Raw genomic sequence first — 27931 nt, forward strand, 5'->3', positions numbered from 1 at the left:
ATACATAAATAAAACTTGGAATTCAAATGAAACATTTCATGCGCACAAATGAGATTAGTCTCTCATTGAGTGAGACATTGTATTGAATGTTTCACGGTCTGAAATAGTGAACAACTAAAGTATTTTCAGTTATAAATAAACATTGCGGTATTGTTATTAGTCATTTCCTTGCGATAATAATATGATGAGATAGAATGAAACACACGTCACTGGTTTCTGAGTATCCCGAGGCATCGAAACAGAACAGGCCACAGTTAACTTTGTGCGGAATACATGAGACGCCGAAACTAGTAAAGCTTTCGGTATATCTTACAATAAATGTCAGCCATGGCAATTATCTTCAGCGTGATTCAAATATTGTTCTATGCCACACTGACAACGGCACAGCATCCAGCCGCTCATTCTGCGATAAACTGGTTTTATCAACCATCATTCGGTAAGTGTTTCCAGTGAAAGAAAGGGTAATCATTTACTTACATGTTAAATAAATTCATTTGCGAGCCATACTTTTGTTATCGTAAGGCATCGTGCGACAGTCTCACCACGCGTATTTGCAATATTCGTCTTCGGTTCGCACTGTACTTCGTAAACTTACGCTTGGCATAAAATGACCTACTTTAGCTCCTTGATGCACAATCTTCTATTATAAGAATTCACAATCCGACCCAATTACTTTTGTAATTTTTACCGTCTGTGATGATACAAGAAAAGTATTGGTTTCGATCGAAAATTACTTCCTAACTTCAACGAAACTTTGTGCTTTTGTGCCTTCAATGTCCAATAACTCGTTGTAAAATTATCGGTCAGCTTTTGTCTCTATTTGTCCCGACCAAGTCTGGCGACAATCTAGCAAACGGCTCGATCAAAAAATCTGAAACTTTCAGGACTTTATATTCAAATGATAAACACGAAACATTGCCTGATCCTTTTTGTAACGTGTGCTTATATCGAAATAAACCATCATCTCAGTTTAAAAAAGAATCGCGCAAGGATCTCGGAATTACAGCGATTGAAAGATCTCAAATGTATCAGAAGATGGGCATGACAATTTTATGCATCCCATTTAATTTGAACGTTCGATTTTACCGGAAAATGTTCAACTCTTAATTGTTTACTAAGATTATATCTAGATTATTTTTTTTTTTTCAAAGAAAAGATTTGTGTTCCAGAATTAAAAACAGATATGGTATGAGGTTGATCTTGTAATCATAACATATATTATATGTAGTTATTGTAGTAGAATATTATTATTATTTTTCGTTATCATTTCAAGTAGTGTATTTGTTATAATCAATTGTTTGTAATTCGTATTATATATTTTTTTTTTCTAATCTAAACTCTCGCGGTAATCATCCACAGGTTTTCCTTAGTAGTTATGCATAGAGGTATATATTTCCTATGTATAGGTTGCGGTTGCGATTCACGTTATATGCCGAGACCGGCCTACCCGCAGTGGAATCAACCGTTCGCCAAAAGAGACGATTACACGTAAGCCTTCACTATCAATAGTTGATCAGAATATATATTTCTTCTAACTGTACACTAGTGCACTCCGCGTGACAAATTTTATGGAACTCCCGTCCAGTTTTCTGAATATTTTACGTACGCAGGTACACGCCGAATATTGGCGGTTACAAAGTTCACACGCGAGCTGTTCCTTGGAACGATGCACGAATGACTTGCGAAGAGGAGGGTGGTCACTTGGCCATTCTCAACTCCATAGCCGAAGCGAAAGTAGTCACTGAGTTGTTCAAAAAATCATCTCCAATCACTGGATCACCTCATCCGGATTTTGCCAGTATTGGATTTCACGATCTTTATCGGGAAGGCCAATATGTGACCATTCACGGTCAGACGTTGGCGAAAGCTGGTTTCGGCGAGTGGGCAGATGGACAACCAGATAATGCGGGTGGTGCCGAAAATTGCGGATCATTGCACAAAAGTGGCGGACTTAACGATATCAATTGCGGTACACAGTTTGGTTTTATATGCGAGTTACCAATCTACTGATGAAGACATCTAACAAGAGTGATCGATTTTTATTGGCAGATAGTATGTCGTTGATAAATAACGTAGAATATTAAATAATAGAACCGTCTTTCAGACAAATATATATATAGAATAAATCTTTATATCTATGATAAATTATTATTATTATTTTTTACAGCAGCAGCAGACCTGTTCTGCTGAAAAGAGTTTCAAGTTCAATCTTACGTTGTTCCGAAACTTTCAGAGGATTTTTGCTCAGCCGTCTATTTTAGTACATAGTTTTTACCAATTAATTGTATATCGCAGTCTGTTCACAATTTTTCAGTTCATATAATTCTTTGATTGTTTATTATTGATGAAGCATGATCGCTTTAATGATGGATGAAAGATGATTATTTTTAATTCAACGGCAAGTATCGATTTAGTTTAGATGATCACACACAGATTTCTCCGCTTCAAGCGGTATTAAATAATCACCAGAATGAAAAACCTTGCAACCACTCGAAACTGATGAATTGGGAATGAAAACACGAATTATTAAAGAACCGTATTCACATCATCGCGAAAAATATCAGTTCAAGATGACAACGCTACATTTTCATGCCGTAAATAATACAGATATACACGCAGCGAATTTGGCCAATCTGAAATATTAAAACGCATATATTTAAGAATGGTTGTGGGCTATAGCAGATAAGGTTGCAAGTCTAAATCACGTGGTCATGATTCGAAAGTAATGGATAAAATAAAGTAGAAAGAGTTAACGGGGAATTCCGGTGAAATTTTGATAATATCGAGTTTTTCGTTTTTAAAATGACTAAAAAAGATGTGATCAAATATTCCTTCGAACAAAATTTAGATCACGGTAGTATGTGTCCTGAAAAAAAATGCAATCATCTGCGAAAAGTTATTTAAAAAACAAAAAACTCGATATTATTGACATTTCACTGGATTCCCTTCTTAAGATTGAACCACATTAGTGAATGAGAATTTTTTTATTGCAGTTGAACAAATTCATCAGAAACATTTCAGATCACACTGTTTTCGAGACAAGTGTATAAAGTACTCCTGCGGTAAATTTTCATTTGAACAGGCTATAATCGATCTATCGAGGCTTGACGCTTATCACGTGTGACGAATTCGCAATGGCACCATTGAATCGCGCAGCTTATGAACAACAAGTGTAATGAAATTCGAATGAACCTGAAAGTAATTTTCTCAACACAGTTGCGACGATTGAATGATAAGTGGATTGCACACGGTATATGAATCAGGGAGTAAGTCTGGATCGAAAACAAAGTGCTGCGGACCCACGATCATCATGAAGCTCAATACTTTTTCCGCTATTCTGACGTGCGTTCCGTTACTACTTCTTCTCCATGGAAGCTCAAGGTCAACCGTGCTCGCATCGCCGTACAGTGACAACGATTCTGGCAGGCGCATCATAAATGGACAGCAAGCCAATCCCGCAGATTTTCCATTTTTCGTGAGACTCAACGCGAACGGAATACTCTGCGGTGGCAGCATAATAAGCAACTACTGGATCGTCACTGCGTGTCACTGTATAGTCAGGGCTAGATGTCAGGCGATAGAAATATACCCTTCGAATTCGCAGCGTGGTCAGCCACCGCCGATACACGCTGCACAATGTGTGATCCACCCCCAGTATGACCCGAGACGGCACGCCTTCGACGTCGCTCTTATAAGAACCGTGGAAGACATGGTCAGCGGTGGACTTAAAGCGATCACACTTACGCCACCAGGCACCCGTTACCCTCCTGGTACCCCGGCCACCATCGTAGGCTGGGGAAAGATAGGATACAACGCATATCCCCAAACTCTTTTTCGCGGACAGTCGGTCCTTGTGCCCTGGGACGTGTGCAATGCCGAGCACAAGGCTGGTTCGAATCGTTGCAGAGGTAACCCGAATTGTAACATTGAAAATATACCGAACAGAATATTGTGCGCCCGGGGCGTAGGGTCAGCTCCACAAAGTGCTTGTGGCGGGGATTCTGGAGGACCTGTCCTTATTAACGGGAATCTAGCAGCGATAAACACTGCTGCAATATACGACAGTCCCGTAACGTTCAAAGCAGGATGTGTACCTGGGAGTTCGACGATGCACACCAGTATCGTTGACTATCTACCATGGCTATTTTCTCTTGTTGACCCTAGCGTTAATACAGCAGGGTTTCCGGTAGCTCCAGAATCTAGCAACACTTTAATCATCGGTGATTGAGGCATATTCCCGGGCTAATTGTCAAGACGGCATCGACTGTTCGGAAACAAATGGAAATTTGAGTAGGCTTTTGAAATTTTTCACACTTACACGCGATGATGGGTTTACTTTGTTCAACAAAATAAATACATGGAAAAATTCCGATACTGTATTAAACACAATTTCCGTCCATCCCTCAAAATACATTTTAAAAGCGTCGAATCAACTTCTTAGTATCGTTGATGACTATTATACGTAGATTAATAAATATCTCTCTAGTAAATAGCTAGTAGAAATGGCGTGACTGTATGAGTTAGGGATTGTTTACGAAATTTTCGTAGAAGGAATTTGTAATCAGATTTTTTTAGTTACTTCAAACGAATTTCGAGATTCGCAGCTCCGTTTTATGTTAGAAAGTAAAAAACATAACCGCCACAGAAGATTATCGGGGCATTTTCTTATAGGCACAAACCATTCGTGACAAATCAGAACTCTGCCCGACAGCAATCTCAATCTGTCAGTAAACTAGTTTAGACCAATCAGCACCACTCAGTACTGCCAAGCTGCATGCGGTCAATGTGCCAAATATAGACTTCATACTTTAGCGAAGTCTAGTAGAACGCGAACCGGACTATGCAGTCGAATTGCCGATTCCCGGAGCGTCAGGCGTAAGTTAGAATTCTCCAACGACTTGTGCTCACTGATTGTGCTCGAACAGACTATGCGTAAGAGTGAATGGAAAGTAAGGGAAAAATCGCGAACCTCGCCTTTCTTCGATGTTACGAACGAGGTCTGACACTGCGTCTCATTTTCGGGATTATACGGTCATTCTTACGTCCCGGTCAATTTTATTTCAGCTGTTCGCAATCACTGAATGAGCGCCTCGTACGGACGAAAATCCGATACCTGCCCTGCAAAAGTAGGTGTGGCTATAGAAGTGTAGTAGGCCACGTATGTCAACGACGTCCTGCACCATTCACACCACGTGTAAATGTGTTTATAACATACTCCGTCCACCGTAGGCAGTAGTGACTACTGACTTGTAACCAATCATTAACGCCGGCTAAAACGCGTCGACGAGACATTTCGAGCGATTGTTTACACGTGAATTGTTTACGTTATTCGTAAATTAACCTTATTTACAATGCGTGTATCCCATAATGAGACACTGATTATACGGAAAAAAATATGGCCCAGAAGCCTGAGTGATTTTGGTTCAATGACATTTATTTTAGTAATAGTGCCTCTGATCTATTGGTTTGAACTTTGGATCGTTTTACCGGACCTCTACGAGTTTGGAACGCTTACGTATTTCATTCATTTTTTCATGGGAAATTATATGATGTTAAATATAGTGGGTAACTTTACATTTACTGTACTCTGCGACACAAGTACAAGGAGAAAAATAGTACCAGTTAATGCAGCTACAGCCCGAGACGGTTGGAGATTATGCAGTTCTTGCGAGGCACTTTCACCGCCTCGTTCCTGGCATTGCCCTACATGTGATACCTGCATTCTGAAACGTGATCATCACTGTATATTCACCGGCTGTTGCGTGGGCCATTACAACCATAGATATTTTCTGATGTTCATTTTTTATCTATTCGCCGCAACTGCATATGCATTTATATTCAATAATTTTTTCATTTGGAGTAAAATACAATTTGAATTTCCTTTGTCAATTATAAAGGTTGTATTTCCACTCGCGATATTTGTCTTCGGCTTCGACGGATCTATCGAACAATTTTATTTGCTATTATACATTGTATCGGTCGTCGGAATGTTATTCACGGGTGTTTTATGCGTCTACCACTTTCATCTCATTTTTCAAGGACTGGTTTGCAACGAGAAGAACAAAAAAGACTATTCTTACAACTTAGGGTTTAAACAAAACATTCTTGAAGTCTTTGGCCATAAGTGGTATTTTGCCTTATTCAATCCTTACGTTGAGTCTATACTCCCTCATGATGGTATCATCTGGGACACGGCATCGTCGTGGAAACAAAACAGTGAAAAAACTAGATAAAATTGTTTTGTCATGGCAGTGATTCTGTTCTTAAATGTTTCACAACCTCAAGAACAAATTATTATTATTTGTAAAAGATATTGAAAAACTATATCATCTGGTCATTGTTTATTGAACGAAAACTATAAATTGATGTATGTTAATGATTTATCTTAAGAAACACATTCCCTGCAAATTATAGTTAGAAATATAGGTGTTGAAATTGCATTTCTGCTTATGAGATAAATTTTGCTACTCTGTGCAATACTTTCATTCAAATTCTTCCACGACATTAATCTCATTCAGTACACACAAAAACCAGAAACAACTTTTTGCACATTTTAGAAAAATGCTGTGCCTTGCAGGGGAACACACACAAACATAGAAATTTAAAAACTTAAATATTATCAATATTCCATTCAGTTTTTGCAATGAACAAATTTTATTCCTTAACACTAGTTAGTGAATTATAATCACTGGAGTCACGAATTGTTTTTTTCTTAATATATAATTATTATAAGGTTTCATCATTTAAAAGTATATGTCTTATGTTTTTGGTTTTGGAAACGGTATCGTCAAACATAACTTAGGAAGACTATATAATCATTCAGTGAAAGTGGAGTAAATTTTATAAGTATGGAAAACATCGTTCTGGAAACGGGAATTCTCAGGGTACTTTTGATTACACAGCACATTCTGGTTAATGATGTATTTGAAATTTTTTTTCTATTTACAAAAAAATTTTTCCCTGTAATATACTGTGTTCATTTAGTTTCATAATTCATAATATATTAGTATTTAAATTTTTCATATGATTTAGGAAATTTAACAAGTTCAGTTACTTCCATCGGATAGCTTACAACCATCTCATTTCATATCATGTGATTTTAATTTGACTTAGTGATTTGAAATGTGAATGCCTTGAAAAGAATGGTTGAAATTCAGCTCTCAATTTTATCCACAACCGCATCCACCACATGGTCCCGGAGTGTAAATGTTGGATGATCCTGTATTTGGTCTCCCAAGTCTGCGTGAAGGTGGACGTGGTGGACTAAATACAAAAAAAAATCTCAAACTTGCTCTTAGCACAAATTAATTCTGATGCATATCTTGTTCGAAATGAATGTGTAATTCTGTTAATTCAGATAATGAGTGACAATAAATAGTCATTTTTGTCTGCATTGAGTTCTAGTTCACCAATCACGTGGAAGATTCTAAAATAAATTCTCTGCTTTGCCTACATTGATTGTCTAATCCTGTTCTGTATCAGATCAATGCAGTATAAACATGGCCAACAAAAAAAAACAAGCCAATCACTAGATCACAGTCAACTGATACAATCGATCATCTTAAATTTTATAAAACTAGTGTAATAAGAGTAATATTCATTGCAATAAAAGTGATTAATAACACACTTTTGTGCATGAAGTAGTGATGTTAAAGTACCACGACTACAGTGTACGAACATGCCATGAATACATACATAACTTACAAAAAGTATAATTCTTTTTTCTTAACTTTGAATTGCATCATCCATTTCATTTTACTGAGGCATACTGTACATAGCATAATTTAATAACGATAGAAAGTCTTAAGCTAAATAAATACTGTAATGTACCCTGAGCCAGGCCTGTAGTCCCTTCTGTATGTGCCCTGATTGTATGAATCCTCAGATGTTCCAACAGCGTTTAAAACAGGGCTGACGAATGACTTGAAACTATAAATATATAAATTCTATCATAAGAAATTATACTCGTATCATTCAGAATTAATAACATAAGTTTATATCAGTAACCAACTATAGTACCACAGGAATCCATTGTTGGTCGGTTTAAAAGTTTGTGACCATTCAAGGAATGAAAGTATGCAACCAAATATATTGAAATAGCTTCTTCTATTTATATCACATTCAAAATTTTGAGATGGACGTACCTAATTGTCTTTAATTGTTAATTTATATCGGCAGTGATCGGATTGTGAATCTAAGTATGAGGTCACAAAATTCTGTCAATGGATTTTGCTTTCTTCAATACCTCTGAAGAATGTAACAGGTTTGACAGCGATTCTTATGATGCAATTATTTATTTATTTGCACACCTGTTTTTAATAGCAGGTGTGTGATAAAAATATGAATAAGAGTTCTGTACTACATAAACTTTTGTTTGCATGCTGGTAATAAATGGTATAGGGCAATTCTTGATTGATAAACAAAATTAAAGCATGTTCCAGCTGCAGAACATAACCTCGAGCAATTGGCTGGATCAAAATATTGTCAAGGGAAGTTATACACTTGTAATTTATAACAAATTCTATTTTTCAATCAAAAGTTTACCGTTGGATCAGAATGACGAATTAACCTGAAACAATTTCCTCGGGCCTGTTAATAATCATGTCACAAACGTTCCAAAAGTGGGCCTACCTATTATCCCTTTGCAGTGGTTAGATGTGTTTTTTCTATTCAAAAAGGGGGGCTTTTAGCATGCTTAATGTTATTATTACTTACAACATGAAAAACATGTAGAAAATTCCCAAAAAAAATGAAACCAGTCTACGCGGCCAGGGTTCAGTCTGGAGCACAGATCCATCTGAGAATTGGTATAAAATTTTTTACGTTATATTTGGGTTTTTTACATTTTAATATTTATTTTCGATAATTGTCAATATATCGTTTACCTTGAGAAACGTAAGCCATGTCGCACTCTTGGAGGTTCGCGAACACTTGTCAGTTATCACTTTCTCAGCGACGTCTTTCCGTCACTTGCTGTCATTTGCCACTATTGGTGACCTCTCGTATGTAGAAATAATGGGATGATGCCACGCGGGAGTTACTCCATGGTTTACTCGATGCATGTAGTAAAATCACTAGCAAAACGGATCCGTCATGTTTGGTATCCACAGCGTCTCGCTGGTGACTGCGAGTTAAGGCTTTAAAAAGTCATAAAATTCAAATTCAAATTTGATTGAAACGTGAAATAAATAATCGGCGTACTCCAACAAAGGTAACACTATTATTTGTGAATTCAACTTTACAATGAGGTAAACTACAATGCCTTATTCATTTATTTTTTTTAAATCAGAGTTTCAGCTCTTGAAAGTTTTGGCTCACGGCCATCTAACATTGAGAATAAGTAGCCGTAAAATATTAAATCTAATTAATCAATTTGTCCATAAATGTCTACGTAGACTTCACCAGTAATCATACACTTCAAGGGTCCTGGCATCCACTCTATCCCATACTCTTCGGGTCCTGGATAATCGATGTATCTCAAGAAGGCTGTGGTTCCGAATCTCTCCGCAGTTGCTCTTGTTTTGTATGTGAATGCTAAATGTTGACATTCAACATGGCGGCATGTCGTCAGTGCTGTGCTGTGTCGTGGTGAGTTTTGTAAAAAAATTTAAGATTATGTGTCTTCGTTACTTTAAATCTGGTTTACAATGTTTTATTTTACAACTTTTAGTACTCTTCAGTAACGCTGCGGCGAGTCTCAATACAAATCAAGTAATATGATATACCAATTAACGGAATGTAGTTAGAAAAAATCTAAATACTCCACAATGAAGCACACACAACACATACATCGGTACAATATTTTGTGAAACTTTCGACTATAAATCAACATACGCGTATCTAAATTGGATTGTTCTGACTGACTAACTGCCGTTCCATCATGGACATTTTACTAACGTACTTTCGTGTGAGGTCAATCATACACCGTTTCTGTGGCCAGGTTGACACTGCTTGCTCCAATTTCTTATACAGCTACTAAAACTAATACAGTTACTATAGCGTTTTGTGCTTGATAAGCACGTTGCAGTTTATCAAATGAGTCAAATGATCTGCATGTCCAATAAGTACTCCAAAAGTAACGTATCCTATTTACTTACATTTTTTTCTAATCACTACCAGTTCACGTCAGTTGCGTAGCCCGCATATCCATTACCAAATAACTCGCAAACATTGCATTCACGACAAGCTCTTGTAATCTACCAAATATTTCGCAATGTTGTTGCTACTATTTCATTGGCTCGAATGTATAACAAATTAAATAATTTCTGATAATGAGTAATGTTTGGTAATATAGATTGAGTCATTTTACATTTGACAGAAAGAGAATTGGTGAAACAATACACTTTTCACAGTTGTTAAATAAATGTATCATCTGCTTCAAAGATAATACCATCTGTCACTGATGTTGTCTAAGATTCAAACGATGACGATGCTCATACTGTTCTAAGTAGCACAGTATGCCAACCTACATTCGCTTTCAATCTATTGAGAGTTCCTTCAATACTTTATTTCAAGTTGAATTCAAGAGCAAATTGCATTTCCAGGTTCTTTTTTATATTACTTGTGTTTAAAATGTCATTGGAGCAAGCAAAATAGGCTAAGTTGAATATTTGCATTCACTTATATATATGTGAAATTTCGATGCAAACCTGTTTGAAGTGGTCTTTGATGGCGCTCATGTATCAAGACATCTCGGCAAAGATTGAATTAAATTTACAAAAACTTAGAACACTTCATGCAACTCATATTAGACGATGACCATTCCCATTGCTTAATCAGTCACTTAAGTACGTTTGTTTACCTAGATTCGAAATTCAGGTTACTACTGGTATAATTTGTAAGATTCACTCATCATATTCGTCGACGATAATGTAAATTATTGCCAAAAAATCAGAGATTTCTGTTCACGAAAATCTGGAAATTTAAGTTTTTATCTTCAAATGTTTGCCATATCGAATGAGTAAAGATATTTCACGTTTAAGATCCAGTCGATATAATAAGCTGATAGAACTTACTTATTTCCTATAAATGTTGTCTAATTAACCTGCAATTACTGAACACAAAAAAATCTCAGTTTTTTGATTACTCTTGATTAACTCTGTTTTTTGTCAGCAATGTTTAAAATTTTAATGAACGGGCAAAATTATTCCTTAAAATTTTGGCAACAAGAATCATAAATTAATGTTTTTCAGCCCCTCCTCTACACAAATTTACCATATCAAATTGTAACAATCAATCACTTTTTGGCAACAATATCTCTTTATTATGTGTAGAAAAGGAATAGCGTATAACCGACTCTCTCGATAGTGCCTCTCGCAATAGGGCCACTTCCCTCAGCAGGATTTCCCACTATTCCAGTTGAACATAGCGTAGCCACAGTTTTGCCAGATACTCTCGCAATACGGCCGGCAATAAAAGTAAATTGTTGGAAGAAAACAGCATAGCCCTTACAGATTTTTGATGGCCCTATTGCGAGAGGCTCAGTTCAAAGCGATATAAATCTACCTCAAGTTCTTTAGTGGAGGTATGCAAATTCTTAGAAATATCATACCCTACACCCCCATAACCGACGCTGTACTTAGAAAATTGAAAAACTTCAAGCACTGAGTTACTAGAAATATTAGAAAATTGTGTAACAGAAAAGCAGGGGCAACCCTGTAATCCCATTTCTGGAAAGTTAGACAAACAATAATTGATGAAGTTTGTAAAGTCAACATAATGAAACATTATTCTCTCTAAATCATTTTTTTGCAACCTCAGAATTACTTTTAAGAGGCTGAGTTTGCAAAATATGAGTTTAGCTTGCTTTATTACAATTTACTGAATTTCAGGCAATACTAAGATTTCAAAACTGTTTTTCGATTTACTGTTTTATTTCTGACTTTTATCCAATTTTTCGTGCTCAGATTCATCATAGGCATGGTCCATTATAAAAACGTTTAATTCAGTGTACGTAAACGTTAATTTTATCTACTCGTGTTCTAAAGATTTGCATAAATTCTTTTCACCATGTCAATTACAGAACAGCTCAAATCACATCACTCTGTGTAACTAGCAATACGTTGTAATTTGAGCACATTTATTCAGAACCACTCATTTTTTTAAGTCAGTCTGAAATACTCAAAATACTTCTAAATTTTGATTATGCATCAAGTACTGTTTTTTCTATTTTATCAGCAACGTGAATCATATGACAATTTTCAACACTGTATTATCTAAACATAAATTTTTGACTTTATGCACAAATCCCACATGCACATGATTTTGACAGACACTACGTGTGAATTATTATACCGTGTGTCGCATATGCTAAAATGGTAGGAATTCAGTGTTCCATCAAAACAGACAAAAAATTTTACCCAACATGAGAACTGACACTGTCAACAAGCTAAAACAGTACACACATTTCTACATTAATGCTTTCTGAAAACATATCGCCGCTAATCATCGTGTTTTCCGTTCATTCAGTTCATTTCTATTTTCTGATCTAGATTATTGCGCTTGAATTTCCAGAGATATCCTACCTATAGTGGCGTGTTTTAAGACGATGATGAAGCATTAAAGCAAAAAAAATCGTTAGTTTTAAGAATATTGGTGAACTTTTGTTTTGTTAGGAAAAAAAAAAACAATTCCAGCAATTCCAAAATTTATTTTAATGATTTTGCTAAAAGAAAAACTATCACAGCGAATGAAAACTGTTATAAACAAACTCCTCTTGGTCTAAAAATATTTGAAAATAACAATACTCCAGTTCAATATCTACTTCAACTACTATCCAAAGTATCTTTGATGTAGTATTCTTAAGATTAGATAATATTGGTGTAGTTGATTCATGATTGTATTCTTTTTTTTTGTTCCAGATTGTGTAATTGTTAGTTTAGGATATTTTTGAAATCAACGCTCACTGTAAATTCCACATTTAAAAGCTGAAGAAGAAAACGATACTCTAGAATTATTGGAACGACACAACCACACTCAGCACGCATTGAAGACATCTGAGGATTTTCAAGCCAACATTTATCCTTTAAATCTCCAATGTTTTTGATTTATTCCTTTTATAAAGGATGACTGATGTTTAAGAAAAACACAGTTATTCTCGAACAAGCTAAATTTAGTAATTATCAAACAGTTGTTATGATATTATTAATGCAAAGATTCGTGGAAAGTATTGTTCGTATGATATGATGTGTTAAAATATTTTGTACACATATTAATCATTCGAAATACTCATGCTAACCGTATTGTTCGTTTGTAAACTGTGTATGCAACCCGCTTAATGAAAAGGAGCTAGGTACTCTGCGTAGTGGTGACCCTGCGATTGTGATTGCTGCCTTGGCTGGGATTGTGCTAATTTGATCTGTTAATGGGACAAAAGAATTATCCACAATTTGAGAGTGCCAAGTTTGCTAAGAATAAGAACAGCCGTGGTAGTTCTCGTTAAACAATCTACCACAATTAACAAGATACCCGTGTCACCTTCCTCCCTAGTTGCCGGTCACAAGAGAATCTGCATTTCAGCAGCGTTTCCAAACAAAAGGAAAAAAAAAAAAAAAAAACGCCTTTCTCCCTCTTTGTTAAGTTCTTGTAACGTTGTAATAGTAAACAAATATATAAGGTACCAAGAACCATTCTGTGATATCTATGTTAACACTTAAATAATTGAAAAGACTAAAAGTTCTAAATATAAGTATATATATTGCAAAGGAGCAGAAGCGAAGACAAAAAACACAATTTAAAAAGAAAAAAAAAAACGACAAAAAAAATAAATAAAATAAAAACGAAAACAAAAAAATTCAAAAGAAGATTAAAAAAAATTAAATAAAATAATTCAAAGTCAAATAATAAATTACCTATAATCGATTGACGGAGATATTTAAAATTAACGTAAGAAGAGAACAAAAAAAAAACATAAAAACGTTGAAAATTTCAAATAATGTCCAATAATCCTCAGTGGAAAACGTTCCAGCCGCCAATAATGAACTCCGACCCAGCAATACTTGACTACAAATCCATGACCATCCCAAGTCCTAAGGTTGTAGGAGCGCCACACCAATCAGGCGGCGGATACCGCAATGGTACCGGTTACAGCGGAGATCACTTCATGGGTTCACCTCCTAGCTGTGGAAAAAATTCGTCAAGTTATGTAAATTACCCTAGTTCGCAGACATCACCACGTAACGGCACAACTAGATTTCCAATTGGCACGTTCACTGGTATGGAAGGAGGTATTGGTTACACAGGAGAACCTGCGACCAATAATTCGTCTTACCAAGATCAGTCCAACAACCAAGGCACCCGTGAGACTGGAATAATCGAAAAATTATTGGTGAGTCATCATGATCAGCCTCGTCGTACTGTTACGAATGTATTACGGTGTCCGATTTAGTAAAGCTTGAAACTGTTGTGAAATTATTTGATGCTTGCCTTCAGTGTAGTTTATCTCATACATCAGCTTTTCTTCCATTGGTGTGATAATTGCATTGGTCCTTGCTGAGTACGCATGTATCAAACACATATTTTAAACACGAAGGTATCAAAACCGAAAAATGGCCTGTCGAAAGTTCAGAAAGTGACTAAAATTATACAACTTGAATTCGACTAAAACAACGTTTTCTTAACATGGAAACAATTTTTAAGCTATTTTATCATTGCTTTATTAAAAAATACATTCACATTATTCAATATTCAATATTATTGATAGTTGCAGTATCCATTTCTCATGGAAATAAGTGCAGATTCATCGAAATTTTACAAACAATACGATTGTTGTACTAAAAACATTGTCTAAGGTTATGATCTTTTCATAGTTATTCATGAGTGAAATGTGATTTCACCATTTCTTTTTCAATTAATTTTTCCACTGGGTCGAAAATCTGATACATCCTTAAGAGAATGTGTCTAAACGCTGGTAGAACTGGTGTAATTTTGACATTAGTTGAAACATCATCTAACTTCATTTTACTATATACTAATTAACTTATGTTAACTTTGTTTTTTCCATGTGATGCACAGCATTCTTACGGATTTATACAGTGCTGTGAGCGGCAAGCCAGACTGTTTTTTCATTTTAGCCAATTCAGTGGTAATATAGAGCATCTGAAAATTGGAGATCCAGTTGAATTTGAAATGACATATGATCGACGAACAGGAAAACCTATTGCTAGCACCGTGAGCAAGATTGCTCCGGAAGTGGTAAATAACACAATTATTAGCATGAGTCACTTTAAAACCTACTGTAGCAGTTTGCTTCAAGTCTGTTCAATTGTTCCAATAAAGAATATTTTGAATGCATTTTTATAATCTTCAATTGCTGTTGATGACTTGTGTGCGTGGTTTTGCTAATCTGTTGTAGGGAGAAATGGCTACGGAGGTAGATTGAAATTATGATAACTTCTAGAAACCAAATTTACAAGTATGGTCAAAGCTACGAAAAATTTTCTTTTATGAAGATACAATTTCAATCAGCTCTTTTGTGGCAACTCATTTCTGCAATAGGATAACATACTCACGCACGTTAATTTCCAAAAGTAAATGAAGATAATGGAATGATGTTTAAAATGTGCCTGGACTGAGAGCGAACCAAAACTAACAATAAGTTTCACAGATATAACATACAGGCTTACAGTACAAGCTCAAATCTCAATAGAATAAGTAACGTAAATTCTAAAAGTCCTCTCAATCCTTGAGGTAGATTCACATCGAGTTGTCACTGTTTGTGAAGAAATAGACTGAGTGATAACGCAATATAGTATCAAACAATTTGACATGAAATGAATTGATGAATATTTTAAAATGCCGAAAAAAATCATGTATTGCAGGTACTGAGTGAAGAGAGGGTTACTGGCAATGTAACAACAGAGCTACACAGTAGTGGCGATTCACAAGGACGAATTAGCTATGAAAATCGTGGCGAGTGTTTCTTCCTGCCTTATACCAAAGATGATGTAGAAGGAAACGTCACTCTGCGTGCGGGTGACAAAGTGTCTTTTCAAATTGCTACTAATCAACGGTTAGTGTTGGTTGTGATTTTATGTACACCGTTTACTGACTTACAGATGTTTATAAACTTGCAGTTATTTTCACAATCAATTTTCACAGAATCTAAAATAAAATATAAAGTTGCGTGGTGGTCGTGAAGTAATTTTTCGTTCTTAGAATTGTGAAATCTCAAATGCTTAATGGTCATAAAAAGTGCGAGCTTCTTAACAGATCTTTAAAATTTTTTGTGAATTCTTGACTGTTGGGTTTGTTTCTCATTTAAGAAAGGTATCTACCTCCGCCCTTGCGAGAAGATGGGGAACTGCTTTCAGAGTTTCAAGACTCAGAAACTAACACCTTAAGTTCTGTTTGATTTTTATTGTTTTTATTGCCTTCTTTAGTATTTAATCTATAGTTTGAATAGTTCTTTGTCAACTTCAACTTATAGAATTCACTTTGAACCTAATCTAAATTATAATACCATTTTAATGATTCAATTTAATCACAAACAATAATAGCTACCTAAGTGCACTAACAATTTACCTGTAATGGTATTAAGTACGAGAGTTTTTACATATTTCAGAGGTAACTTGGGTGCTTGTCATGTCAGACTTGAAAATCCAGCCCATCCTGTCCGTTACCGCGGAGTAGTTTGTTCAATGAAAGAAAGTTTTGGCTTCATTGAACGAGCCGACGTTGTCAAAGAGATTTTCTTCCACTTTAGTGAGGCCAAATCAATGAAAGATGAGTTAAGGCTGGGAGATGATGTAGAATTCATCATACAAACGCGAAATGTAAGTTCATTTATTACAACTAAATTCAAGCTGAAAAATAAATCAGTACATATGGTGTCACTTAATATGAAAGATGCAGAATTAATGAGAAAATATTCTTTATCAATTTTGACATAACAAAGTTTTAAGCAGTGTGGTGGTTGCGCGACCCCCGCCAGTACATTTTAACTGAAAAAATTAAGTTTTCTGTAATGGATTGAACATGTTTCTAAAAAATTGAGTACAACTGGCTGTTCATTTATGGTAAAAATGTATCAAGTGAATTTAAGCTGAGGACTGCAGAGCTTATATTCTCTTCATTTGTTACAATGATGAATATAATGCTAATGTATGTAAATATTTATTGAGATGGCAGAGGTTTACAAAATCCCCTTGCAAGAGGTTACTCGTGAAAATAATGTTACATCTCTTTAATGTAGGAAAGTCTAGTTAGGGCATGTACCTTGTGGTTCACACAGCATTAGATAGTTCTACCGAAATAACCATACTCTTTCAGCGATTCGAACATTGTCCATGAAGCAGTTTAGTGAACTATTCAACTTGTCAATAACAATAAAACCGCATTTTGCATTTACTAAAACTCCCAAGTTTCACGATCAGAAATTTAGAGTTCAATCAGTCGTAAATGGAGAATTTTGTAATTTTATCAAAAAGTGTATTTGTGTCCTTATCAATTTTTTTAGGGCAAAGAAGTCGCATGCAATATTACTAAATTACCACCAGGATCTATTGTCTTTGAAGAAGTTGGTAATGAAGTTGTAAAAGGACAAGTATTGAAACCTTTGGAGCGAGGTACAGCTGCACGTCATCAAAACGATCCATTGCCTGGTCGAATCAGATATAGAGCACCGGACCATTCTGAAGTCGAAGTGCCATTCGGGGATAAGGATCAGAAGGGCGATTTTACATTGAGGTGAAATGTGATATATGAAATGATAAGCAAATAATCTTGAGGTTTATTCTTATGTAGATTGAGTATTGAAATTGTCGTTTTCTTAAAAATAATCTAATTTTCTTTTTAGGCATGGTGATTGGGTTCAGTTTCGCATTGCAACTGATACTAGAGACCAACTGAAAAGAGCCACAGAAATCTCTTTACTCCCTGAATCTTTTTCTGTGTCAGGAGAACGCCGTGAGCAAGGCATCATTGCTGCACTAAAAGAGGGTTTTGGATTTATACGTTGCGTTGACCGAGACGCAAAACTTTTCTTCCATTTCAATGAAGTTCTGGATGTAGATAGAGAAATCAGTGTGAATGATGAAGTCGAATTCACAGTTATACAAGTATAAATTTTATATTTATAAATTCTGTCTAACCGACCGACATATCTAAAAGAATAAAAGGCTGCCAAGTTTTCATTTAAACCTAAAGTATACAATTGGTGAGAGATTAACAGTAACGTCTAATAACTTTAATTTTTTAGAATATTTACGAAAGAGATATGATATCTGTTTTCTCTGATTAACATTTGCTGCTGTACAGAGACTTGACATTGGCAGACTTTTTTTCTTTACAAGTCACAGATATGATGAATTTAAACATTCACACGTTGTTAGACTTATAGAGAACTTATACAGAATATTTACTTTTTTTTTTAATGTACGGATTACAATTGAATCTATATTCAATAGTAAATGCTGAAAGTTTCAGTATACATTTTCAAAAATTCACAAAGAAATTTGAGAAGTTCAACACGTAAGAGATATCGTTAACTGTGCGTCTCAGTGTTGACCTAACTTGTTGGCATACGTTGATCATCAATGATTCTCTCATATTTTCAATTTTGATCATTTTCAAAGCTGGACTAACCATAAATACAGTTCGGGATTATTCCACAAAAAACTCCAATAAATTTGCAGACATTTTGATATCAACCTGATGGAGCCAGGAATTTTAACTTTATTGATATATAAATTTTGATGTTTCTTATTTAGGATCCCTCATCATCATTCTCCAATTCTCGACAAAGCGCAATTAGATTGACACATCTGCCATCAGGTAGTGTTCAATTTGAAAGTGTTATAGAAACAACTGTACCAGGTAGTATAGTTCAGGATATTAATGGCATTGAACCTGGCCTTATTGGTTATTTAAAAGATGGCCAACAAAAGAATATCATCTTTTTCACAAAAGACTGTGACCCAAAAAGTATTCCAAGGCTTGGTGACAAGGTCAGAAAATTTCGTTAACTTGATACCTTTACTTTTATAAAAAAAATTATGTTTTTCTTCAATTGTCCTATGTGTGGTTCTGTTTCTCTAATTTCGTTCTGATACGTCGTCAATCCCAGTCAATAAATTTATTCATTTTAAATTTTCTTGAAAATTTTCGAACCGTGAGTACTTTAAAATTGAAATTATCCCAGAAAATTTCTATTCCAGGTCACATTCAACATTTGCCAAGTGAAGCGAAATAAAGAACTTGTCGCCGTAGACATATCATTAACCAATTCGAACGAAAAAACTCAGAATGGAAATAAGAAATCAAATGGCTCAATCATCCAAGGCTTTATTGCTGCCCTCAAGGATGGATTTGGCTTCATTGAGACTGTGAATCACGAAAGGGAAATATTTTTTCACTTCAGGTAAAACAAATTAAAATGACATACTTTGCCAATGGCTTGCAAAATTATATACACTTTGAAGTGCTGATTATATTTTTTGTATGGCTTGTATTTATCTAGCAAAAACACAATATTAAATTTCATTTACGAAATTCGCGTGCAGTGTTGAGATATTTTCTTTCCAATATATTGTAGACACGATCATAAATTTTATTATAGATGTCAGACGACGTAAGTAGGTAGAAATTGCATTTCTTTCCTATATCCAACATAGTGAAAACGCTAGTAGAGAATATATATGTATACATGTGTTCCATTTTTCTAGATTTAGACTTTTTTTTCTTTTTTCCAAAAGTCAGTAATGAAAGTTCAAAATATTAATTTTGACAACTCTGCCAAAGTATTTCTAATAAATATTTCACTCAAATGTCGAAAAAAAAAGGAAAAAAGAATAAAAAATTGAAATGACTTATTGTTTGAACTGAAATAGCTCCCGTATGTTTTAATTTGATGTTGAGATGAGCATTATCAATCTTCAGCCTATCGAGTGGTTCCTAAGTCGTTGTCCCTTTGCACTTAGATATATTTAAAACTGAATATATGTTAAGATTGCGAGTATCGGTTAAATTTACTGAACAGATCTGATGTCCAGGAAATATAAATTTAGCTCTCTACAATTACCAATTCGTTTGATGGTATAGAATTGGTTTATTATAGAACACTGTCATTTTCTTTGTGCCCTTACCTTCTACTGTCTATATAAAACTCGTCACGCTGTTCTCACAATGGTTCCCAATATTTACCTATGTACCATTACCATACCAACAGCTTTAGTGCTAAATCAGACAATAGGAGAATTTTTTTTTAGATTATATACTAAACTTATCGTAAATATTATCAAATCTTATCATCGAAGTAAAATCTTGAATTTATGTCCAGTAATTTTGACGGTGAAGCTAACACTTTGGAGTTGGGAGCTGACGTTGAGTGTACTATTGGCACTGGAAACGGCCGAGGTACAGGTGGTTGTGCAGCTGCAGAATTTGTACGATTAGTACCTCGCGGAACAATCCCTAGGCCTGTATGTACTGGGGAAGTACTAGATGGTACAGTTGTACGACCTCTGAGAAGCGCTAATCCTGACCAAGTTGAATATGCTGGACTAATCAAAATAAATCCTACTACTGAAGACGAAGAGACACCAGAATATGAATTTGGAATCATGGGTCTTGTGAATAAACGTGAACTGTTACAGTCCGGTGATCCAGTTCAATTACAGGTAGATGCAGCAGGGCATGCTTGTAATATTGTAGCTGTACGCAAAAAACGAAGAGCAACAGTTGATGCAGTTAAAGGTCCATTTGGATTTCTTGCATACGAAGTTGATGAGGGAAAAAAATTATTTTTCCACATGAGCGAAGTTAGGGATCACGCTACTCTTCAACCTGGTGACCAGGTTGAATTTGTTTTGGTAACAAATCAGCGTACAGGAAAATCATCGGCATGCAACGTGACCCGTTTAAGGTAATTAAATATGACAACAAAAATTTCTTAAATAACACAAATAATGTAGTTTTCCGTATATTTCATTGGTAGATTGCAGTTTTCTAAATCTGAGATTACAGAAAAAAAACTCTTTAAAAATATGCTGAACTTTCAGGATAGATATGAAAAATGATCATTTTTTAACCAGTTTCACTTCAAATTTTCGAAGTCAACTATGTTCTTGGTACTAACATTACATGGGCTCTGGTCTAAATATTTATTGTTGTGTGTGATTTGTAGAAATGTAATGGAATCATAAATAATAAATTTAATAATATATAATAGCAATCATTGATTGAATTCTTGTAATTTACAGTGACGTAGTCCAACAGCGGCCTGAACGGCTGATAAGCCGTCTGCGTACTATTTCATTAGAAGATACAGGCCCAAAATTAACAGTTGTTAGACAACCACGAGGCCCGGATGGTACTCGAGGATTTGGCCAGGAGAGACCTCCCCACATTCCTGGTGCTATTCAAGAATAATCTTGTACCCTACCAATGATTATTTATCCAAATTGTACCTACATTAAATATTTTTAGTTCATGCACTTGAATGCCGAGATTATTATTATGAACGTAAAGGTAACCAAATCGAAAATAACAATTAACAATAATAACATTATTAATAATAACTATCGTAATAATAATAATCGGCAATTCGGACGTTAAAATTATCAGAAACAACGAGTCATTTTATCTCCATAAAGGTAAAAAAGGGGGCAGTTAGTCCAATCCATGATTTGAAATAAACTTTGCTTCTGTAGCTACAATTTTTATGCTGATTTGTTTTCTACTGTTTTGCAAGTATAAAAAAACTTGTTCCGCAATGTTTTTCGTTCGTCTTTTTTTCTTTCTTCTTTTTATTTTTTTTGTACACAATGTAAAACCCATAGTTATCGCAAATGTTGCATCTGATAACTATTTCAATTTGATGCAGTCAGATAAGTCTGAAAAAAAAATTAGAGTTTGTAAGTTAAAAAAGTTTATTTAAATTGGGTTGCAAAATGAATAGGACCCGGTGTTTGGCTGTATGATAATCATCCAGCTGGGCCTGGCATAGATTGCCATGTTCTAAAATCAACGTTTCCTGTTTGACTTTGTAAAAATATACTTACATGTTGATACAACTTTTATTTATATCGATTTGTTTGGACTATTTGTGCTACCCAGAGATATACACTCACTGAGACTAGGCATATTATAGTACAATCACACACATGCTGTGTATGTGTATGATCGAAATGGTTCACCATGTCTTAAATGAGAAAATTGCATGACTGAGCTAATGGATTATCTATTTAAGTGCATGATGATCATAATGATGAAGATAATCGAAATGATGAAAGCGATAAAGATGCACAAATGTGCGTCTCCATTATATAAATTACTGTATCGCGAAATCAATTAATGAAATGTTTACGAATTTGTACAATACAAACCGAAAAAAAAAATAATAAGAACCAAGAAAATATAAGTTAAATCTGGCCAATCGTTTGTCGTAGATAATATATTTTATACACAATACGTACACACAATTCATGCATATTTACGTGTATACATGAGTGCTGTGTTGGTGTTGACACGCGCATGCGCTCGTTCAAGTGTATATATTTATTTGACATATTATATATATTACATATGTATGAATAAATATATATACATGATTCACGTACCAAGCTTGAAATCGTCAATTTCGCGGATTGTACAGCAATTTTTATACAAAGCACAAAGGGTACAAACTATTTTGTACCAAGTCCGAATTATTGTACTTGGTACAATAATTTTCAAACAGTTTGAGCTATGCACAAAATTGCTATATCAAACAGTGAATATCAAAGTCTCGCGTAACTTGGTACCAGACTTCTTGTACATACAAAACCCAAAAGAAACGTATAGATAGATTAGAGCGGAACAAAAAAAAATTCCTTTTCGATATCAGTCTTCCCTATACATTGAAAAGTTGTACTCTCTAACTCTAAACACCCACCTGAAAGAATGTTGGGTTTATATTAAATGCCACTCTTTGGTCATGAATGTTTATTATCCATATAATTGAAGTATAGTGGTCCCTTGGGAACAGAAAGATGCAGTCCCATAGAAAAAAATTCTTTTGGGCGGGTTTCCAAAATTCAGAATACAACTTCTCGGTGTATAGAGAAAATTGATTTCGATAATCCCATTTTTTCGTTTCATTCTAATGTATACATGTGTATGTGTGTATGTATGAATGTATATACATATGTATACACACACACCTATGTACGAAGATAAATTCTCAAGTTCCTGATGCAGTCTCGTGTTGTCAAATCAAATTAGTATTATACATGCAGTGAAAATATGATGAAATTATTAATCGTCTATAAAAGAAATTTAATCATTCACATTTTATAAGTTTGCCATTACGACTGTGAACGATATAGACGTGGCACTACTTAGAAATAGACGAAAGAATAACATAATCATGTAATACATACACAAGCACGATACAAATTAAGCGCTTGTCCTAAGGCCCATAGATCCAACACATCATATGCATACATACTGTAAAACTATTGGTGAAAAATAAACATATGAAGCATCAACGAAATATTTCGTACTTCATAGTATTTTATTTGACGAATACTTGTATGCGTATAGTTATTCATCATATCCACATTCTCTCAAGCTTCAAAAGCTTTCAATAGTAAAGTGGAGTAATTAGTATTTTATGATAGCAATGTGATATTCAATGAGTGTAGCAAATAGTGTTTAAGTCAAATACAAAGCAGAATTAAAATTTAGGTGAAGCTTGTAGACCACCAAGTAAAAGTTTGGTAAAAGTCAATCAAGCATATCTTGAGTGTTGTGCTTCTATGTGTTGTAGGACTTGTGAAAAAGAGCGAAACAAGCACAATGAAAGGCTATTTATCCGTATCCTCGTTCTTCCAAATTTCCCATAGGCTTAAGGCATAAGGAAGATGTCTCAATTCGTGACGTTCGCGTATATGCATTTCGACCTGGGTGTTTAAAATTGTAGGAGGAATTTCAACATTTTATTTTTTATTAGAGACGTAAACACGTGAAGAAATCAAACCTGCTCTACAGCAAAAATGGACTTACGCACCACTTCAAGTATTTCCAGCTTGTTTTTGGGAAAGAGGGGCAAAACGTCTGGTTCGAGCTGTTGGAAATCGCAGAATTAGGTAAGAGTTAAAGTAATTTCTTCATAATCAATTTCAGTTTTTAAATTAAAATTATGTGGATACTATTTGCGCGAATAACGCGATCAATGCAACATAATTTTTAATTTCGAACATTGGTCGTGCTAAAATTTTCGTACCCAGCGTTGATTTTTGAATTATCGTAAATCCGAAAACGTACAAACTAATGTTGGCGACGCACGCTATAATCAAACTACATGCAAAAAGTTGTGTTTCGCGTTGAAATATATACTTTATTAGCATATTCCCTTATCATTTTTGTTTCTATATTCTCTCTGGAATTAAGGATGTTTATTTACGCAACTTGTACATGTGTCATAAGAATGCATTTTAAAAACGCTTCATAAGATACTAAAATTTTAAATGACCGGTACTGATAAGCATCTTGAATATTTGCATCATTTTTATACCGTGGCTAAAGAAAATGTAACCAAAATTTTAAATTTTGCCATACATTTTTTTTTTTAAACTAACGCGAAGCTATTCACATCCTGAATGTTAAGAATTATTACGCAAAGGAAGTTGAAATAATAACGTATTGAATATAGTTGATCTCAATGAAGTCGTGGAAACATACTCGAACTGTGTGTACTACCGTTTATGTACATTTCTGTAGTATATAAATGTTACAAAAATAATTACGTTCTATCAATAAGATTAGAAATAATGAAAGTCTCGTTATAATAACTAATTAAATGAAACTATGCTAAAAAACTTTTATTTATAAATTACTCAATAGATATTGTTGCAAAACTATTAATTTTACAACAATTTTCACAGTCATAAATTAGTGTTTTACAAAGGTAAATCACCGTACCTGTGAATCAGTAATAATTATCAACCTTATCGACTTTTTAATCTATTGTACAAATAGACTTATTACAATAAATACCCCATGTATCTTTATAATATGAAAATTGGCTTCGGCTCAGGAAGTTTCCTTTTCTGGACGGAATATTATCTTTTTGAAATGATAAGTGCTTGGTTCAGGAAATCAGATCGTGAAAGTAGTCACTAAATGCTGGAATAAATAAATCAGAGTTGGCTAAGTGAATTTGTAAGGGTTGAGTAATTTTAACCAATTAGAAATATATTCATATACATTTTTGCACAATATAAATAAATATCTTTTAGTACCTTACATGAATGTCTGATCGTGTGGCTCATGGATCATAGTCGATCTTCGAGGTTGACTCATTCCCGACTGCCGATTATAAACTTCACGCATTAAATTGTCTTTTTCTTGTTCTAATATGGCGATACGTTGACTTTTCTTATTGACTTCCTGAAAATTAGGACTTCAATTAGATGTCTCCTATAATCCATCTCGAATAATTTTTAAATACAACTATAAAAAAATTTTTTATATTTAAGAGCCGGCATTTTATTTTGGTTTGAATTTTTTAATTTCCAGCTTTCAGGACTCCCTGCTTACATAAAAAAACTACCATAAATACAAACTATAATAAAATGCTGGTTAGCTTCAGATTTCAGCTGCTAAGTGTGTGACACAATGTTCAGAGCTTCGAATGATTATTTATCAAAGAGTGGTTCAGCATTAAAGAAAAAAAAATAAAAAGATTAAATTAAATCAGACAGAGCGTGTTTCTTGTTGGGTTTTTACGCTTGACAGTTAAAACCTGCAGCTGACTTCACCACTGTAACAATAACTAATACCAAAATATGAAGTACAAAAAAATACAAGAAACAATACCTCCGTTAATCTGTGGTTTTGTTGTTTAAGTCGGGATACTATATCTTGATGCAATTGCGCCGTAGTAGGATGGCTGATAACAGCCAAATTCATATGTAGTGGTAAGCCACCACGTTCCCAGCTACTTATTAATGCCGCGAGATGCCGGTTAACTTCGAGTACTCTTGCTCGTTGCAGTTCCAACCTTTCCTGCTGAGCTTCAGTCCATTGTTCCTGATATTTTTAAAATGACAAAAAATTACATGCCATAACAGATGTCGAAAAAAATATATTTTTCACACTTTGTAATACGAGAAGCACTAGTTTTACTGACAATTCTCTAGAACTATCCAGAAAATCAGGGTGGAAATCATGGAGAAAAAAGGGGACCATCCAGGAATTTGAAACGTACAGAAAAAAAATAAGGCAGATTTAAGCAATATATAGTTGGACAATTCATAGTTAATATTCCTCAGGCTATCTGCTTCACAGTTTAAGATAATTAGGTTGTCCAATTTAGAGTTTTTGAAGTCGGATTTTCGTTTCTCAAATTTACAGTAACCTAGTCATCCATGTCATAGTTTTTGAATTCTGAGTCAGCTGCTTGATGTTTTTCGCACTCCAAGCGGTCAAATACTACGAAGCAGAGAAGGAACCATGATGTAAATTACTTAAATGTTGAAAACCATGCAGCAGATGACCTGGACAGGAAAAACCATAAAGTGGATGACCTGGAGAAAAAAACCATAAAGTGCACGACCTGGACATCAAAAAAGACACAGTGGAGGGACCTGTATGCAATTAATAACGATGTGGAGAATTTTTAATCTCCTTACCACATGTGAACCCACGCGACCCACGTGTTTAATTTTTTCTTGAGTTGCAGAAATCTGTTTGAGGTACCATTCACGAGTTTTGTCAACAGCAGTCAGACCCTGCAGCAGCACATCTTTTTCTTGTTCGATCTGTTTCATCCGTTTCATCTGCAAAATTCACCTGATTGTAGCATTGTTTGATATACATTGGAAAGGAGAAAGGGATTTACCATATTATAATCAATACCGTTCTGCAACGTATGTCGTCTAGGCTCACGGCGCCGCCCCAATGATTTTTTCTGTTGAACATTGATCTGATTATTTTGTGTATCTACAGCTTTCCCATCACCCAAAACTCGCGCTGTTCTTACAAGACTTCTCGGATCCGCTTGATAATTCATTGCACTGACTTGTCTCTTTTCAAGTGACTTTTCGTCCCCCATCATCAAACCCATCTGCCAATTTTGCAATGCAGTTCGAATCTCAGATTTGTCAATGTTTCTTTCAAAATTCACACCCAACGAGGCTCTTCCTTCTAATCCAGCTCCGGTTCTTGGAGGTTTTGGTGGTCCATATGGCTTTGTTATTTTTGGTTCCGGTACATTTCTGTTATCAACAGCTTCCAGTGCAACATTACTTTCTTTACGACCTCCCAGAAGTTGTGGCATACTAAGGGTTCGCTGCTGGGCGATCGCATTATTGGGATGAATTGTGGCTGTGTTTGGAGAAGTCCAAGGTACTTTGTTTTGCCCATCGACAATTAAGACAGGAGCGGATGGTGGTCTGTTTTGTGGTACTTCTAACTTGTTAGCTTCTGCTTCAGATTTAATTTGTAGCAAACAAATTTTAAGGCCAGTGCAAAACCGTTCAAAAGATAGAAGACCATTGACTGGTGTAACTTTCTTCAGGCTTTCTAATACCCCTTTGGGCAAGCCCTGCGTACCGTCGTCTTGCCACCTCTCTTGAATATCAGCAAATTTAACAAAACCACTACGCTCATCGTCCATTATGTCAAATAAGGTTCTCATTGCAGAGACAAAGCCTTTTGGCAACCCGTCTAGGTTTGCAGACTGTATTTGAGCCATGGTTGGGCAATATTGTAAAGAATTGTACTTAATAAGACTATTATCGGCACTAAATGTACAGGTGATACCCTCTTCTACTTCATGGTAGTCACTAGCCAAGAAAGAGTTGGTGTGTAGGAAGCGACAGTAGAATTAATTTATTTTTGTTTATTAGTTTCTATCAGTAGTAGAATAGATGAACAAACGATTAATCCAGGAAGTAAAGATGTTAGCTATTTTGAAAAAGGTCAGTAGTATTATACCATTTAAAGTTCT

At 35.0% G+C, this 27931-nt stretch overlaps 6 protein-coding genes across 11 annotated transcripts; 4 read left to right on the top strand and 2 right to left on the bottom strand.

Annotated features, from left to right (window-relative positions):
• The first annotated feature begins 201 nt into the window (after positions 1-201).
• On the top strand, positions 202-2145 carry LOC124297449 (hemolymph lipopolysaccharide-binding protein-like). The gene is made up of 3 exons (XM_046748496.1): positions 202-436; positions 1407-1488; positions 1611-2145. Exons 1-3 carry the CDS (start codon positions 319-321, stop codon positions 2008-2010), a joined length of 600 nt encoding a protein of 199 aa, XP_046604452.1. The 5' UTR covers positions 202-318; the 3' UTR covers positions 2011-2145.
• A 98-nt stretch (positions 2146-2243) lies between these two features.
• LOC124297447 (trypsin-1-like) lies at positions 2244-4433 on the top strand. Its single transcript, XM_046748492.1, has one exon. It carries the CDS (start codon positions 3230-3232, stop codon positions 4226-4228), a length of 999 nt encoding a protein of 332 aa, XP_046604448.1. The 5' UTR covers positions 2244-3229; the 3' UTR covers positions 4229-4433.
• Positions 4434-4827: 394 nt separating this feature from the next.
• LOC124299378 (probable palmitoyltransferase ZDHHC24) lies at positions 4828-6941 on the top strand. The gene is made up of 2 exons (XM_046752579.1): positions 4828-4875; positions 5065-6941. The coding sequence occupies exon 2, from the start codon at positions 5352-5354 to the stop codon at positions 6231-6233; it is 882 nt and encodes a 293-aa protein (XP_046608535.1). The 5' UTR covers positions 4828-4875; positions 5065-5351; the 3' UTR covers positions 6234-6941.
• Positions 6907-9132, bottom strand: LOC124299379 (selenoprotein K-like). Its single transcript, XM_046752580.1, has 4 exons — positions 8886-9132; positions 8716-8797; positions 7831-7929; positions 6907-7263 (listed from the first exon to the last, which is right to left on the bottom strand). The coding sequence occupies exons 1-4, from the start codon at positions 8902-8904 to the stop codon at positions 7167-7169; spliced, it is 297 nt and encodes a 98-aa protein (XP_046608536.1). The 5' UTR covers positions 8905-9132; the 3' UTR covers positions 6907-7166.
• A 346-nt stretch (positions 9133-9478) lies between these two features.
• LOC124299376 (cold shock domain-containing protein E1) lies at positions 9479-23503 on the top strand. 3 transcript variants are annotated; one of them, XM_046752572.1, is made up of 11 exons: positions 9479-9588; positions 12861-14326; positions 15013-15192; positions 15819-16009; positions 16562-16772; positions 17456-17685; positions 17795-18056; positions 18708-18944; positions 19155-19357; positions 20276-20860; positions 21198-23503. In XM_046752572.1, exons 2-11 carry the CDS (start codon positions 13934-13936, stop codon positions 21364-21366), a joined length of 2661 nt encoding a protein of 886 aa, XP_046608528.1. In that variant the 5' UTR covers positions 9479-9588; positions 12861-13933; the 3' UTR covers positions 21367-23503. The 3 variants fall into 3 exon arrangements, with proteins under 3 accessions (XP_046608528.1, XP_046608530.1, XP_046608529.1); XM_046752574.1 differs by lacking the exon at positions 9479-9588 and adding an exon at positions 9615-9711; XM_046752573.1 differs by lacking the exon at positions 9479-9588 and adding an exon at positions 9774-9793.
• Positions 23504-24666: 1163 nt separating this feature from the next.
• LOC124299377 (suppressor APC domain-containing protein 2) lies at positions 24667-27914 on the bottom strand. Of its 4 annotated transcripts, none has more exons than XR_006906984.1 (6): positions 26822-27914; positions 26613-26759; positions 25798-26010; positions 25226-25368; positions 24726-25104; positions 24667-24693 (listed from the first exon to the last, which is right to left on the bottom strand). XR_006906984.1 is itself a non-coding variant. In XM_046752578.1 (6 exons), exons 1-6 carry the CDS (start codon positions 27674-27676, stop codon positions 25098-25100), a joined length of 1293 nt encoding a protein of 430 aa, XP_046608534.1. In that variant the 5' UTR covers positions 27677-27914; the 3' UTR covers positions 24667-25097. The 4 variants fall into 4 exon arrangements, 3 of the variants coding, with proteins under 3 accessions (XP_046608534.1, XP_046608531.1, XP_046608532.1); XM_046752578.1 differs by having other exon boundaries at positions 24667-25104; positions 26822-26890; positions 26963-27914; XM_046752575.1 differs by having other exon boundaries at positions 24667-25104.
• Positions 27915-27931: the final 17 nt, after the last annotated feature.

Source organism: Neodiprion virginianus, chromosome 2, assembly GCF_021901495.1.
Source record: "Neodiprion virginianus isolate iyNeoVirg1 chromosome 2, iyNeoVirg1.1, whole genome shotgun sequence".
NCBI classification, from domain to species: domain Eukaryota; kingdom Metazoa; phylum Arthropoda; class Insecta; order Hymenoptera; family Diprionidae; genus Neodiprion; species Neodiprion virginianus.